The 17,287-nt window shown below is 39.8% G+C and overlaps 1 protein-coding gene across 5 annotated transcripts in view; it reads right to left on the reverse strand.

Moving 5' to 3' along the window:
* Nucleotides 1-17,287, reverse strand: part of LOC127423923 (intraflagellar transport protein 81 homolog) — a 35,253-nt gene that overhangs the window by 11,426 nt on the left and 6,540 nt on the right. For 4 of the 5 annotated variants that reach the window (XR_007894396.1, XM_051668618.1, XM_051668617.1 and 1 more), the window contains 8 exons: nucleotides 16,978-17,073; nucleotides 15,825-15,971; nucleotides 7,232-7,381; nucleotides 1,637-1,765; nucleotides 1,231-1,320; nucleotides 982-1,068; nucleotides 795-866; nucleotides 619-704 (listed from right to left, as the gene is read on the reverse strand). Coding sequence is in view for 4 of the 5 variants with exons in the window: in XM_051668618.1 (XP_051524578.1) it covers nucleotides 619-704; nucleotides 795-866; nucleotides 982-1,068; nucleotides 1,231-1,320; nucleotides 1,637-1,765; nucleotides 7,232-7,381; nucleotides 15,825-15,971; nucleotides 16,978-17,073 (857 nt within the window). In the remaining variant the exon portion in view is untranslated. The remainder of the gene's footprint in view (nucleotides 1-618; nucleotides 705-794; nucleotides 867-981; nucleotides 1,069-1,230; nucleotides 1,321-1,636; nucleotides 1,766-7,231; nucleotides 7,382-15,824; nucleotides 15,972-16,977; nucleotides 17,074-17,287) is intronic. The other variant, XM_051668619.1, reaches the window with a different exon arrangement.

Consider the following 17,287-nt stretch of genomic DNA (forward strand, 5'->3'; position numbering starts at 1 on the left):
TGCTTTGGAGAATAGCGTGAGCCTTCGTCTCCGCTGTAACGCTCTCAACAAGCCAAGTGATAAGATGCGTGGATTGACGGTCTCAGATGCGGAGGCAACTGAGATATGTCCTCAGCCACCCAGATTGAGGTGAGTCACTACGCCACCACGAGGACTTAGAGCGCATTGGGTATTGGGAAAAAAAAATAAAAAAATACTGATATTTTATATATAGCAGAATGCCCAAGCTGCGCTTTTCAATACAATAAATGTGGTTTGGGACCAAGAACAGCTGTTGTATCCATTCACTTGTTTTGTCTGAAAGAGCATGATAAGATGTTCTGCTAAATAATTTCTTCAGTGTTACATGCAAGAAAGTAAATAACAAAGGTTTTGGAATGGCATTTTTGGGTGAACAATCTCTTTTCAGATATTTTCTCTGAATGCAGGACTTATTATTTTACAAAATTTTTCTTCTGAAGTAAATGTACAGATATTTTGTTTTAAGGATGTTTAGACATTTTTACTGGAAAACAAGACAAAAATACAGTTTAATGTTTTGTTTTTGTTTGTTTGTTTGTTTGTTTTTTGCAGTGTGATACAGTGGTTTATAAAGAATGTTTATCTCCAGTTTCTTACCTGAGAGCTGTCCTCCGCACTTGTAAGTCTGCTGACTGACTGATCTTACTCTGATCTGCTGCCCTCTGCATCTGGCTCTCGATGATCTGTAAGAGAAAAGCCGGGGGTAATTGTACTAAGAGAACAGCATAGACTCTGGTATCTCTCTAAGAGGAAGATGTTTTTTTTTTTTTTACCTCTCTCATGCAATTAATGTAATGATATCGGCTTTCTTCCTGTGTTGTCTTCTCCCTGAGTGTCCTCACTTCCTGTATACAGTAAGAGCAGGATATTCAATCACTGTCTAATCATTAAAACATCTTACATTTTACTCTATGCTGCTAAGTTATTAGGGATGAACCAGTCCGTGTTGACCCATAATACCTGTTCTAGCTTTGATCTGTTGCTCTCCAGTCCAGCGGCACAGGTGTCATACTGAGCCTTTTTTTGCTCATACATTGGAGCCAGCTCCTGTTTTAAGAAACAAAAGAAAAGTGAATGTGATTCTGACAGTAACATTTAGAGCTGATATGCTGATTGGCCATTTGTAGTTGATGGAGTTTCTCAGTATGGAAGAAACAAACAAATGGCTTTGTATCTCCAGTATCTCACTGACGCTAAACATTCACTCACCGCATACTCCTGTCTCAGAGCTCTAAGGTCCTTTATCAGTGGAGAAAGAGCAGACTTCTTCTCTGCTATCATTGAATTCAGCTTCTTTACCTGAAAGAAACACAAAGCTTCTTCATTACAGAAGATTAACAATTAAGAGACAATTAACAAATAACACCTTTTAGCTTTAAAGAACGTCATTTAGATTGTTTTAACTGTGATTTCTTTAGCATACAGTATATTGTAGTTAGACTCAGCTTTCGCCCAAATAGATTCTACTGACTCTCAGTATCTGGTCAAAATTAGAGTAGATCTCAATTGGGAGTGAACTGTATTTAGGGAATATCGTGCATCTATTATATAGTATGTGAACACTATAAGAAAACAGTCTTTAAAATGTGAGCCAGTGCACCCTCCTCCTGCTCACCATTTCAGACATGTCGTCCAGCGTTCGTCCCTTCATCTCATCCAGTTCGCTCTTGATAGTTGAAACTCTCTCCAGCTCTTCCTGAGTATCACTGTAGCCCGAGATTCCCTGCTGAGCCTCAAGAGATTGCTGAACACAAGAACACAAACAACTCATTAATAGAACAAATATTTATTCCATTCACAAATTAAATTAGATTAGGTTCCTAAAAGGCCTCTCGGTTCGATTATTTGCTTGTAGTAAACAATATATGTTACCGCAAATCAATACTTTTGCTGCAAGCTGCATAATTTCAGCACACGATACAAAACAGGATTTATAATAGAAGAAAAACAAATAAGTCTTCTACCATCATAGCTACAATCTTAAACATTAAATTGAAATTGACTCTATTTACTTTTATAATATATTTCCCTGGTCATAATGTGCACAATTCATAAAGGCATATTACTAGAAGAAAAAAGTTTGTTTTCATATATTTGATCAAAATTTAATAACATTTTCCTCCTCTAAAAAGCCTTTCTCTTCTGCAGTCTTAAACAAGGTTGTGCGGGCAGGATAACATGATAATAAAAAAATTATATCAATAAGGCAGTTGATTTAACACGTTAATTCAGTGCGATTAATTATATAAAAAATAACACGTTAAAAATTAAGGACCACAGTTAGTAATATTCCTAACATCGGAGCATTTTATTTTTGAAGTACCACCTGTTTTCAGCAGGGGGCATTAAACAAAACTCCAGCTGTTTAGGCAACATGCAGCTGGACAGACAACAAACCACTCTCAGGCTTGCCTGACACCAGTGACAGCGGCTGTGTCTTGTTTGGAAGGCTGCACGCTAGGTAGGACGCGTCCTTTGAAGGCTGCAGTATACCGAGTGTCGTCCTCTAAACAAATCTCGTTTAAACGAGACGGCCTTCGTAGGACAAACAGAAATGGAATGTATCATGGTTGCTATGACAGCACGACACTCTTTAACAAGCTTTGAGTGAGTGCTTTGAGTGAGAAGGGAACAAAGTCCCTTTAGAAGGGAATGTATGAGGTGCATTTTAGGAGAGTGATAATGATGTAAAGAGAAAAGAAAATAGATTTTACAGGTGTTCTTTTAGTCTAATACTTTATTTTAATTATTTAATAATATAAATATACATATTATATACTCTGCACCCATCTACTGAGGTACTTCAACTTGGGAATTAACATTACTTGCGTTTGAACATCATATTTATGGACAAATTGGCGTCATTTTTTTTTTTGACATTTCCGCTGAAGCACAGTATTGTGGGTTGTGAGTGCCCACGAATGATACACCTCATGCATCATCCGAATTACTGTGAAAGAAGGTCGCATTTGAAGGCTGCATTCGAATTGTCCTACTCGCTTTTATGAAACGAGACAGCCCGACCTCCGGAGGACGCATCCTACCAAACGAGACACAGCCAGCACAAGATGAGAAAGCATCTTGCATTCAAAATCAACTGCACAGAGCAAAATGGACTGCTCTGAATTGTTGGTCAATGATAGGCTAATGTTCATTGATATGGAAATAAACAATATATTGCCTTCAAAAGCCACTTTATGTATTGTCTTAGCAAAGCTTTATTCGTCAGCCACAATAATGTAATGCATTTTAATTATATGAATTATATGTATAATATATATTATATTTATAAATTATTTAAATATAGTTACCTGCATTGAATTCAATTAGTTAATGGGCAATTCATGTGAATAATTCAATAAAAAATTAAGCCAATATTATCATAGGCATTCATTAGTGATCCGATCACACCCAGATCAATAAAATCAAGTCCTACAGTATTATTTCCCAATGAATATTCTATTTTACTCAGAAATACATCACAGATGTTAAATGCATATAGTATCAAGTTAAACACTTTCTGCATGGTCGTGCTTGACTGACAGCCAGGGCTCAGTGCCACAAAAGCAAAGCACTTTGTTCTCTGGGTACAGAATGGACTTCACATGTCAAGCTCATCCAAGTGGTCATGCTTTTTATTATAGAGCAGAAATCTGCTGAGCACATTTTATCCTGAGGAGATTATATTACTAATCAAATTCTGATGCCTCAGTAGAACTCGGCAAATCTGTGAAATTAGTTTGAGACAAATATAAATTGCGCATACTGTATAGTAATTTCTTTAAAAAATAACATTTTAATTAAATAAACAAAAACAGAGTTGGACTGGATAGTGATGGAAAAGAAGCCAACAAGTGTCTAGCATACATGTGAACTCCTTCAATACAGTTTAAAAAGGCAAAAGTCTAAGAGCAGTAAGCATGGCTAATTTAAAGGTTTACAATCTGTGGTCATTACATAATTCCCATACATTCATTTGTGTTCATAGTTTTCATGACTTTACTGAAATTCTAAAATGTGGAAAGTTTTGATTCGCAGTGTACGTTTGATCTGTCCTCATGCAAGACGTGGGGATATATCTTATTGGCTCAGTGCTGTGAAAAAGTATTTGCACCCTTCCTGATTTCTTCTATTCTTGTGTATTTTTCATACTAAACTGTTTTAGATCTACAAACGAGATATAAGAAAAACAAAGGCATCCTGAGTAAACACAAAATACAGTTTTAAAATATATATATTTTATTGAAGCAAAAAAGTTATCCAACACCTATATCACCCATGTGAAAAACTGCCCTCTTAAACTTAATAGCTGGTTGTGCCAACTTTAGCAGCAACAACTGCAACCAAATGGTTCCGATAACTGGAGGTCAGTCTTTCACAATGCTGTGGTGGAATTTTGGCCCACTCTTCTTTGCAGAACTGCTTTAGTTCAGCCACACTGGAGGGTTTTCGAGCATGAACTGCCCGTTTAAGGTCCTGCCACAGCAACTCAATCAGCCTCAAATCAGGACTTTGACTAGGCCACTCCAAAACTTTAATTTTGCTTCTTTTGAGCCATTCAGAGGTGGACTCACTCCTATGCTTTGGATCATTGTCTTGCTGCATAATCCAGTTGCACTTGAGCTTCAACTCATGGACTGATGACCGGATGTTCTCCTTCAGGATTTTCTGGTAGAGAGCAGAATTCATGTTTCCCTCAATTATTGCAAGTCGCCCTGGCGACCACCACCATGCTTGACCACAGGTATGATGTTCTTTTTGTGGAATTGTGTGTTTGATTTACACCAGATATAACAGGACCCCTGTCTTCCAAACAGTTCCACTTTCGACTCCTCAGTCCACCGAATATTCTCCCAAAAGGTTTGAGGATAATCATGGTGTGTTTTGGCAAAATTCAGGAGCCTTAATGTTCTTCTGGGTTAGCAGTGGTTTTCACCTCGCCACTCTTCCATGATGCCATTTCTTATAGTGGAGTCATGAACAGTAACCTTTATTGGTGCGAGAAAGGCCTGCAGTTCATTGGAAGTTGTCCTTGGCTTTTGTGTGACTTCCTGGATGAGTCGTCGCTGTGCTCTTGGAGGAATTTTGGAAGGTCGGCCACTTCTAGGAAGGTTCACTACTGTGCCAAGTTTTCTCCATTTGGAGATAATGGCTCTCACTGTGGTTCTTTGGAGTCCCAGAGCCTTTGTAATAGCTTTGTAACCCTTCCCAGACTGATGTATTTCAATCACCTTTTTCCTCATCATTTCTGGAATTTCTTTCGACCTTGGCATAGTGTGCTACTGGGTGAAACATTTTAGCCAACTTCATGCTACTGAAAAAGTTCTATTTAGGTGTTGATTTGATTGAACAGGGCTGGCAGTAATCAGGCCTGGGTGTGTCTAATCCAGCCTAACCCCATTAAGAATGTAGTTTCATAGATTTGGGGATTTAGTAAGTTTGTTTAATAGCTTTTCCACACAGGCCCAGTAGGTATTGGATAACTTTTTTGCCTTAATAAACAACATTATCATTTAAAAACTGTATTTTGTGTTTACTCAGATTGCCTTTGTTTTATGTTAGATATATATATATTTTTTTTTTTTTAATTTTTGAAACAATTTAGTATGAGATATTCTCAAAAACAGAAGAAATCAGGATGGGGGGCAAATACTTTTTCACAGCACTGATGCACTCTGCACATGACAGGACATGTGGAGGGTAACAGTCATACTGGTGCCCATGCTGCTAGCTTTGTTTGAGTGAGTGAGAGCAACAAAAGATCAGGTGCCAAGAGGAGGTGTAGCCCAGGATCATGTGACCAACCACACAATGGAGGAGGAAAATTCTCCTGCTCAAAAAAAAAAAAAAAAGTGTCGGACGCAGACAGGGAGCAAATGTTGCATTCACAAATAGCCCCAGCTCAGCCTTTCTGCGTCAAATGGGTAATCAGCAAGTCACAGGCAGGGAGCGTTCAGAGGTGTGAAGTCATTTCCAGGAAGGTGCCGTAACTTCAACGTTAACGTAATTTGAATAGGCAGAGAGGGGTAAGAGGAAGGTAGATCATGTACTAGTGCATGTAAGGTGGTGGAATGATGCGCTGAAATGACACTAGTTGAAACACTACTGATGTAAGCAGAATAAAGGTGATCTGTGGTGGCTTGCTTGGCAAATATAATGGGTTGGTCACACATCATAATGTATTGGGTTTACAAAGAAATGGACATGGGTTATACAATCATGAAATCACAGACACACACAGGTTTAATATTAGAGGCTATTAGAGACAAAAATGTTTGGGAGCAGAGAAGGATGAAGCATCCACAGCTTTTCATTTAATGGGATAGTTCACCCAAAAATAAAAATTCTCTCCTTCATTTACTCCCCCCCAAACCCCCCCCCCCCCCCCCCCCCGCCGCATCCCAGATGTGTGTGACTTTCTTTCTTCTGCAGAACACAAACAAATATTTTTAGATCTGTAGGTCCATACAATGCAAGTGAATGATGATGAGACCTTTGTTGTTCCAGAAATCACAAAGGAAACATAGAAGTAATCCATAAGACTCCAGTGGTTAAATCCATGTCTTCAAAAGCGATATAATAGGTGTGGGCGAGAAACAAATCAAAATGTAACTCCTTTTTTCCCGTCTAAATCTTTAGTTTCACTTTCACATCTGAAAGTGAAAGTGGAGATTTAGAGTAAAAAAGGACTTAAATATTGTCCTTAAGATATGGACTTAAACACTGGAGTCATATAGATTACCTTTATGTTTCCTTTATGTGATTTTTGGAGCTACAAAGTTCTGATCACCATCCACTTGCATTGTATTGACCTAGAGAGCTGAGATATTTTTCTAAAAATCTTCATTTGTGTTCTGCTGAAGAAAGAAATTCTGGGATGGCATGAGGGTGAGTAAATGATAAGAGAATGTTTTTCATTTTTGGGTGAACTATCCCTTTAAACAAATAAGACCAATTCACTTTCATACCAATTGTGAACCACACACCAGAGCTCTGTTTTCAAGCAGACTCGGGTGCAGCTCCTTGAATTTACCCAAGTTTAGAAAAACACTTTTACATCAACCAAATAAACCAAACTCTGATGTCAGACACTAGAGTTTTAATGTGCAAGAATAAAGGATAATGTGGAATGGAGGTGTAGGACAGCTGAGGACTGGGTGGAGATGCCCATGCGGGTGTTTGGTAAAGTGTTGAGGGTCTGTGTATTTACCAGCTGCTGTTGTCCAGCTGTGTGTTGTTCTTTCAGGATCTCTTCAGTTCTTTGGAGAACACCATACTCCATCTTCAGTTCAAACATTTCCTGACGTTTCTTCTTATACGTGCTGCTCTTGCCACGCATCTTGGCCACATACCGCTTAAACTAAAACAAAACAAAGAGAGAAGAGCCAAAAATCTTAATCAAGAGATAAAAACGCATGGACAGTAAATAAAAAAATATTTGGGAAAAACTCATGGACACTAAATGTTAGGAGTCACAATGCTCATCTGTGATGGAAAATAGTAAAAATACCCAGAAAAAATCATGGACAATTTTGAATAAATGCAATGCAAATGCATTTTTAAGTAATACTTAAAAAAAATAAAAATAAAAATAAAATAAAATACTGAAAAACTCATGGAAAGTAATAATTTAAAAAAATAGAAAAAAAAACTGGGCAGTACGCTGTCAGAGCCAAAGCTTTGGGTTTAGACCAATTGACTGTATCCTGAGAACTTAGAAAAGGCATAGATCTAGCGGGGTCGGAGACGAATAATAAAATATCATCAGCATAAAGCAATAGCTTATGCACCATACCTCCCGCCACCACCCCTGGAAAATCATCTTCCCCTCTTATCGCGGCTGCTAATGGTTCCAGGGCAAGACAGAACAATAATGTTAAATGCCTAATGTTATCAGAAGAGCTGCGGCCCTGAATAAACCCCACCTGATCTATGTGTGTAAGAGATGTCATAACTTTACTCAATCGGTTAGCCAGAATTTTTGACAATATTTTAACATTTAACTGGATCAGGGAAATTGGATGGTAACTCTTACACTCGCTTGGATCTTTGTCCTTTTTAAGTATCAGACTGATCCGGGCTTGTGTCATGGTTGGCGGAAGCTTTCCATTCTTTAATGATTTCGTATAAACTTCTAGCAAAATTGGAGCCAATTCTGTGGCATAAGATCTAAAAAATTCAGCGGCAAAGCCATCTGACCCCGGAGCCTTGCCTGTGGGCAAGGCCTTAATTACCTTGCCAAGCTCCTCCAAGGTTATCTCAGAATCAAGATAATTTTTTTCTCAGTCATCAGTTTAAGGAGTTCTAATGGTTCCACAAATTTCTAATATCTTCATCAGTAGATGGATGTCAAGATATAATTTTTTAAAAGTATTATTAATATCAATGGCCAAGGTAACAATTTCACCACCAGCAGATTTCACTGAGGGAATGGTAAAAAAAGACTCTCTCTGCTTTATCCCCCAACTCAAAATATGACTGTCTTGCCCTGAATAGCCAAAACTCCACCTTTCACGACAAAATAGTATTATATCTGTATTTCAATTGGGTCAATTCTCTGAGGCCATCAGACGACATTCGGCACTTCAGCTCTGCCTCGGCACTTTTAATATTCCCTTCCAACTCTATGAGATCTCGTGCTTTGGACTTCTTGATGAATGAGGCATACTGTATGATCCGACCCTGAAGAACCGCCTTAAGTGCCTCCCAAGCCACGCCCACAGAGGATACTGAGGACCAATTGGTCTCCATATACATATTGATTTCAGCCTTTAACATTTGTTGGAATTCAGGACTTTGCAAAAGGGATACATTAAAGCACCAACTATATGATTTATTTTTTCAACAATAATGGCTCTTCCTAATTTATCTTTAATCTGTTTGAGACATTTGAATTGTAGATGCTTACTTATCAATGTAATGACTCCCCTGCTCTTACTTGAGCCAGCACTAAAGAAAACATGTCCACCCCATATCTTCCCAAATTTTTCAGCTTCCTGCGGGGAAAGATGCATTTCTTGAAGAAACACAATATCATATTTCTTACGTTTAAGAAAATAAATAACCTTCCTTCTTTTTATGGGGTGCCCCAACCCATTCACATTCCACGTGGAGACAATCCACTCATATTAACATTTGACATTTTGACATATTAGAAAAAATAGATTGTGTGTCAAAAACAAGTTTATAAAGACCACATTCCAACATTAGTGCAACAATCAAACCCCGATCTTCCCCCCAAACCAAACAAACAGAAAAAAGAAAAACGTGCGTGACAGCGCCAACCGGCGTCCATCCTTCTAAACTCAAACAGTCCATGTATGCCTACGAGAGCACCCGCGACAACTTTGCCATCGGATTGCTCAAGTTCGTTGCTTCTATACAAATTCTGTGAGACAGAATTACATAACAGAAGAAAATCTATAAAACAAACTCCAGGTAATAGGCTGAATAAACACAAAGAACATGTGGATTCATCCACATACTGTCCTGAAGGTGTGTTCCTCCCCAAAACAAGCTCCAGCCTCTAGCGGAAACAACAGACACACACAAAAAATAAAAAAATAAAAATAATAAATAATGACAAAACAACTTCCAATTTCCTCTGGCAGTCAATCGAATGTTCTGTGAGCCGGCTGTTTCATAAGTGCAGCAGATGACCTAATTCTTCCAATGTCCAGCAAAAAAATATAAAAGCACAAAGAATGAGCAGATTCATCCATAACTGTCCCGAAGGAGTGTTATTCCACTAAACAAACTCCAGCCGCTAGGCAGAACCAGCACAAAAAAACAAAGAAGGCGCCCAGTTTCCTCGGACAGTCAAGTGAATGTTCAGTGAGTCAGGTCCACTTGACTGCAAAGCGAGCGCCACACAATGACTTACTCATTCCCTTGACTTTATAAAGGACAATGCTTGTTGGGAACAAGTAAATACACTATATGGCCAAAAATATGTGGACACCCCCTTATAATTAAAGAGTTTGGTTACTCTGTTAATACCAGTGAAGATAAATCATAATTCTACTCCAAACAATAGCATTCTAGGGCATTCGGTGCTTCCAACTTTATGGCAACAGATTGGGGAGAGCTCTTTTCTATTTCAGCATGAAAATGCCCCTGTGCACAAAGCAAAGTCCATAAAGAAATGGTTTACTGTGTCTGATGTGGAAGAAATTGACTGGCACAAAGCCCAGACCTGAACCCCACTGAACACCTTTGGGGTGAATTGGAATCCCAACTGAAAGCCAGGCCCCATCACCCAACATCAGTGCCAGACCTCAGTGATGCACTTGTGTCTGAATGGGAACAAATCCCTGCAGCCATGTCACTACATACAGTATAGTGGAAAGCCTTCTCAGAAGAGTGGAAGTTGTTATTATGCCAAAGGGGGAAATTGATGCCTATGGTTTTGAAATTGAAGGTTCATTGATCACATATGGTGTCCACAAACTTTTGGCCACATAGTGTACTTTGTGGCTATCCTTAGCATCTATTCTCAATCTGGCCGGGAACTTCAGTGTAAAAGCAACCATTCATCGATGCAAACGTTTCTTGAAGGAGTGTTATTCGACAAAACAAACTCCAGCCGCTAGGCGGAACCATCACCAAAAGAAACAAAAAAGGCGCCTAGCTTCCTCAGACAGTCAAGCTCACTTGGGAGCAACATGAGAATCACACCATGGCTTACTCATTCTAATGACTTTATGAAGGACAATGCTTGATCGGGACATGTAAATACTTTGCGGCCATCCTTAGTATCTATTCTCAGTTTGACCAGAAACATCAGTGCAAAAGTGATCTTCCATTGATGTAAGAGTTTCTTGCATTCTTGAATCGATCACATTTCTCTCTGTCGAATTCGCAAAGTCTTTACTGCTCGCCTCACGTAACGCGAGATCTTTATCGGATGATCTCAGAAATTTGGCCAGAATTGATCAGGGCCTGTCTCCCTCAGCGGATCTCCGACTCTGTGAGCTCGCTCGATTTCCAGCTTATGGCCTGTTATGTCGAGCAGACTCAGAAAGAGCTCGTCTAGGAATTTCACCATATCTCTGCCTTCTTCGTTCTCAGGAATTCCAACAATACGGATGTTGTTTCACTGATTACAATTCTCATGGTCTTCCAACTTTTTCCCAGACGCACTGCAAATCTGCCTGGGTTGCTAGCGGATTAGCAGCTAATTCCCTCTCCGATGACTCCAGACAATCAATCTGTTTCTTGATGTCCCCCATTCATGTAACCAACTCAGAGAATTTCACCGCCATGGAAGTGATCGATCAACGAATTACAGCAAGATCCTCCAAGTCTGTTACGACCTTCGTCAGCATCACCGATATACTGGAAAGTTGACGCTGAATTTCTCCCGCTGCACCATCCAAACTGAGTCCCTGGTCTGCGGCCCTGTCTGGGGTATCACCTTGAGCACGTAAGTGTCTTTTAAAGTCTCTAGAGCCAGAGGATTTTGAATTCTTTGACAAACTGTCTTCATAGAACAGTTATGAAACAGAGTGTATGGAATCTCACCGGTTTATGAAGTAAAAAGTATTAAAAACTAGCAAAGTGCGCAGAGCTCACCATTCACATGTCCGACCCTCGCATGGCGCCACGCGACTCCCTGTGGTAATGTTTCTTGAACGTGCATTTTTCCACTGATGCGGACCTAAACATTAAAATACTCTTGACTGTATTTCCTGCTGGGCTATTCAGTGGCAACGCTGCTCCTCTACTGAATCTACAGCGCAAAGCACACAGCACGTGAACAATGTAGTTCAATTCATGAATAAATGCTCATTTGAGCCGGTTCTTTTGAATCTATAGCATGACCAGTGTAGTCCAGTTCTCAAACGAATGACTCTTAAGAGTCATTTTGAATCTAAAGCACATTTTTGTTTATATAGATTTTTTTATTGAATCTATAGCTACAGTAGGACCAATTATTGAACGGCATTTATGCCTCTAAAAAGTCTTTGAAATGTCATTAAAATGTCTGTGTAAACACAACTTTTGCAAGAATTATATTACATTTATCTCTAATTTGTTATATCTACTCTGTTAAAATCTGAAATGATCTCATCATTTGGCAGACTGTTGAGGGCAGTAAATGCAATAAAAATTGCATTATTATTTCCAAATATTTCTTCCTTAAAAGTAAGAGTCTTTAATGGAACCGTAAAGCAGTTGGAATCATTAAGAAGAATCAAAATCAGTGCCGGAATCATTCAATTCCTTACGAATTCCATCTCTATTCATGGACAGTTATTACTAAAAAAAAATAAAAATAAAAATAATAATACTTAGAAGATAAGGACAGTAAATACTCAAAAACAAAAACTCACTAACAGTAAGTGTTACTCAGAAATGTATATTCAGAGAGTACCTAGACAACTCATGTACAATAAATACTCAGACACTGAACATGAACTCCAACACCATAAAAGATGGCTAAAATAATCGGCTGTGCTATGAGACAAAGAGAGATTGGATATTGCAGAAGAGATAAACCCAGATAACAGATACAATGATCCCTGGCTGAGTGAGTATATACCACCAATTAAAGCAAACACAGCACAACCACTGTCTCCCACAGGAAAATAGTACCACATGAGGTGTGTGTGCATGTACAAGGTTACGGAATGCAATCAGACAAAGTCAGGGGAACATTTTGGCCTTTGGCCATTTTTTAAACATAGCTTTGAGAAAAGAGGGGGTGTGAAGAAGGGGCAAACCAGGTTGCTGCTGGGACATCTCTGTGCATTGCAACAAAAGAAACCTGAGCCTGCAGGCATGCGGCCAGAGGGACAAAAAACATCTTCATCTGGCAGCTCGCTCCATGGCTCAGGCTATTCTTCTGTTGGTACTGCCAATGGCTTTAAATGTTGAGAGGCACCGGAGAGCAAACTCAGAAATCACACAATGTGCTGTATGTCACTTGGGGCATGCAGAGATCGTGTGCGAGAGTTTATGCTTTGTGTATTTTAGGACAGCAAGGTCAGACAAGGTTGGAGGGTTTGCGAGGGGGTCAGCAATAATTCTGTGTTGTTCTCTTGAGTTCTCAAACAGTCAAGTAGTAATAAATGAGCATAAACATGCAATATGTTACACTTTTGCCAATATACCCTTTTCACATTTCCTTTATCTATCCATCCATCCATCCATCCATCTATTCATCCGTCCACCCATCCATCTATCTAAAAAATCAAATGAACAATCCAGTGACATTTTCATCCAACATATGGTAAACAATTTAAACTGGCAGGTCTTAACTGACAGCACCTAATAAAGGTACACACTCTCATCTTTAATCAAATTAATTATCAATCACTCCACTGAGGAAAATCAAGTGGCCTCATCCAGAGAAAAAATAAAGGGCTTTCTGACAGTTTTAGCCATCAGCTACCTGTGTTTAATTCATTTGGGTCATAGATGAGTCTAAATTTGTGTCCCACTGCTCCAAAATCCTCTCTTCCCAACAGGTTCCTACTTGCATAATGTGCAACAAGTTGACCATTTACATTTATGCATTAGGGAGAGGCTTTTTTTCCCCAAAGCAATGCAGTCACAATACATTTTACCAGGATGTGTTCCCTGGAAATCAAACCAATGACCCATACATAGTAAGCACAATGCTCTACCACCTGAGCTACAATAGACCATACATGGGTATTATTGTGCATCTCAGTGGCTCAGACTTGCATATCCCTGTCACATCTAGACACACACACACACACTCTCTCTCTCTCTAGTTTCAGCTATCCATCACTTGGCTGTTTGTTCACAGTTGCATAGGCCATGGGCAGAAATTAGCATTATCGCGGGGAGGCAGATAAAATCGCAGGAAGTCCAGGATGGGAAAAGGAAAGGGCTATTTTAAACTGGGTGCTGCTCTCTCTGCTTGGCCTGCCAATATCTCTGCACCAGGGCGGGCTGAGAATGAAACATCTGCAGAGTGCAGACCGACAGCAAAGGAGGAGGACAAGACACAGGTCTCAGACACAGACCTGCTCATCATAAACAGTAACTTTGGGATATATCCTGGCTAAAATGTAAAAGGCTGCTGCTTTCGAACTAGAGTTGTAAAAAATTTTTACAAAATGCAATACGATTTCACAGATTAAGTGCTGATGAAATGAGTCTCTGATGTTTGTGTAAACAGAGGCATTTTTGTTAATCATACATAATCATGATAAGATTAGCTTTTTAGAGCGAGACCACATTTTTTGTCACCTTTTCTTTCCCCTCTGAAGCCGATTTAAAATGTTAGCAGACTGTTGCACAAAAACATAGTTTTACATGACCGTATCAGCCACAACATTAAAACCACCTACCTAATATTGTATAGGTCCCCCTTGTGCTGCCAAAACAGTGCAAACCCGCAATGCAGAATAGCATTTCCATCCGCAGAACTGCCGCTCACTGGATGTTTTTTGTTTTTGGCACCATTTGGAGTAAATTCTTGAGATTGTTGTGTGAGAAAATCCCAGGAGACCAGCAGTTACAGAAATACTCAAACCAGCCCATCTGGCACCAAAAATCATGCCACGGTCCAAATCACTGAGATCACATTTTTTCCCCATTCTGATGGTTGATGTGAACATTAACTGAAGCTAATGACCCATATCTGCATGATTTTATGCACTGCACTGCTGCCACACGATTGGCTGATTAGATAATCGCATGGATGATTGTTGGTGCCAGACGGGCTGGTTTGAGTATTTCTTTACTGCTGATCTTCTGGGATTTCACACACAACAGTCTCTAGAATTTACTCAGAATGGTGCCAAAAACAAAAAAACATCCAGTGAGGGGTAGTTCTACGGATGAGACCTTGATGAGAGAGGTCAGCAGAGAATGGCCAGACTGGTTCGAACTGACAAAGTCTATGGTAACTCAGATAACCGCTCTGTACAATTGTGTTGAGGTTGGTGCTTTTTTGTCTGCATGAGGGGGACCTACACAATATTAGGCAGGTGAATTTAATATTGTGGCTGATCGGTGTATATGAGTGTCAGAAATGAACCTTTACACTAAGAGACAATTTTTGCCCCCTGGATTTGATTTTCAGGGGCATTTTGAACCTTTATGCGGGCATTTTTCCCCTAACCTTTTAAAACACAAACCGTGTCTCATCCATTTGTCAAATGCATACATCAATTTAATCAATTAATTGAATTAATTCATCAAGACCGATAATTTGTTACCTCCTACCTTTATTACCTATTAAATCAACATCAGAATATTAAGAACTATATCAGATGTGGGGGCCTGGGTAGCTCAGCAAGTACTGACGCTGACTATCAACCCTGGAGTCATGAGTTCGAATCCAGGGTGTGCTGAGTGACTCCAGCCAGGTCTCCTAAGCAACCAAATTGGCCCAGTTGCTAGGGAGGGTAGTGTCACATGGGGTAACCTCCTCGTGGTCGCTATAATGTGTGGTTCTCACTCTCTGTGGGGTGCGTGGTGAGTTGTGCGTGGATGCTGCGGAGAATAGCGTGGGCCTCCACACGCGCTACGTCTCCGTGGTAACGTGCTCAACAAGCCACGTGATAAGATGCGCGGATTGACGGTCTCAGATGTGGAGGCAACTGAGATTCGTCCACCGCCACCCGGGCTGAGGAGAGTCACTATGCCACCACGAGGACTTAGAGCGCATTGGGAATTGGGAAGAAAAAGGGGAGGTCTTGAGGCAATGTCTCTATCAAAAAGGAGATTGACTCTTTTAACTCTCAAGAGGGACTAACATTTCTATAGCCTTCATGCAGCAGTGCATCATTGTGTCGTGGATGGTGAATGTGTGTCTTCAATACCTCATCACCCCGGATCAGCTCCATTCCGCCCCGCTCTCGTGTCTGACTGCTCTTCATGTTCAGTTCTCTCTCTATAGCTGCCAGCTCCTCACGGGCCTCCTGCAACTCCTCCACCTTGGTTTCCTTCTTACGGACTATAATAGCGGCCTAAAAACGGCAATTCATAGCATTTTAAAGTTACTCTTTTGAAGCTTCTTGCTGTTTTACTGGCATTGAAACTGGAGAGATGGCAAGAAACAACAGAGATGCCAAGGGAACTGGATCGGGACACAATGCAAGCAGGATTTGAAACCCTGTCTCCTACTTGAGCACCAGAACTAATAAAGATCTTAAAATAAAATAAATAAATAAACATGAAATGTTGACATGAATCTAAATTGAGAATGTAAAGTGATATGAGAGACATAAAACTATATCAGTATAATTGACTACAACTATTTTCAGCATCTGAGGAGCAAGTTCAACACAGGTGACCACTTTTGCTTCATTTCTTTGATGCCTCCTCAAATGTATGCTCTAGTCGATTTTGTGTTTTGACCATTTGTGAACTGCGTTAAACTTCATCCCGTTTACCATGCTTTGTCGGTGTGGCTTTTTTGCCATGTAATCACCATTCATATCTATACAACCAATGTGTTTATGATTAAATTACTACTAGAGCACAAAATTGTTTACAAAAGCACAAAGTTCTTCATAGATCTAGCCTCTTAATTTTGCTCTCAAAGTGCACCAGATTGATGCATTTAACTTTAAAATGTACAAAATGTTCTTATGGGGAGCATGCCCCTGGACCACCCTAGGAGGTCTGAGGTCCACCCACACAGTCTCACAAAATCCTGTGGGAAACACTGAAGTTAAAAGACACATGGGACAACACAACCATCCTTCCATACGGGCATGAAGGCCAGAGGTCACATGGTCACCTATACCCTGTTTCCATTCAGGGCAGCTTGGGCTTCAATGGCTTAAGGGGCAAAAACTAAATCACACATTACTGATTAAAGATAGCCATGCAAACAATGTTTGGGCAGAAACCATCCCCATGCACGAAATAAATCTGACCTATCAGGTAAATTGTGAAGAGCAAGACCTGTTCAAGTTTTCAAAGACATCTAAAATGGGTGATAAAAGAGAAAGAGAGATGACAACTGACCTGCTGTCTAAACAGAGAGAGTTTATCATCCATCGGGTCGTTCTGCATCATTCTTTTCTCGATCAACTGGTTGATCTCTGTGTTGGTTTCTCTGATCTAATAAACAAAAGACACATTTTCAACTACACAATATTCAATAATATTTCAGCTACCTGTCACAATATCATGACGAGGTAGTATGTTCCAATATTACCGTACCGTATGTACTTTTTTAGCGTGTACTCTAGAAAAAAGTATGTGAACTGGGATGCTGCCTGTGTGTCTATGTGCTTTAATTGGATAGTTCACTCAAAAAATGCAAATTCTATCA

Source organism: Myxocyprinus asiaticus, chromosome 33 (assembly GCF_019703515.2).
Source record: "Myxocyprinus asiaticus isolate MX2 ecotype Aquarium Trade chromosome 33, UBuf_Myxa_2, whole genome shotgun sequence".
NCBI lineage: Eukaryota > Metazoa > Chordata > Actinopteri > Cypriniformes > Catostomidae > Myxocyprinus > Myxocyprinus asiaticus.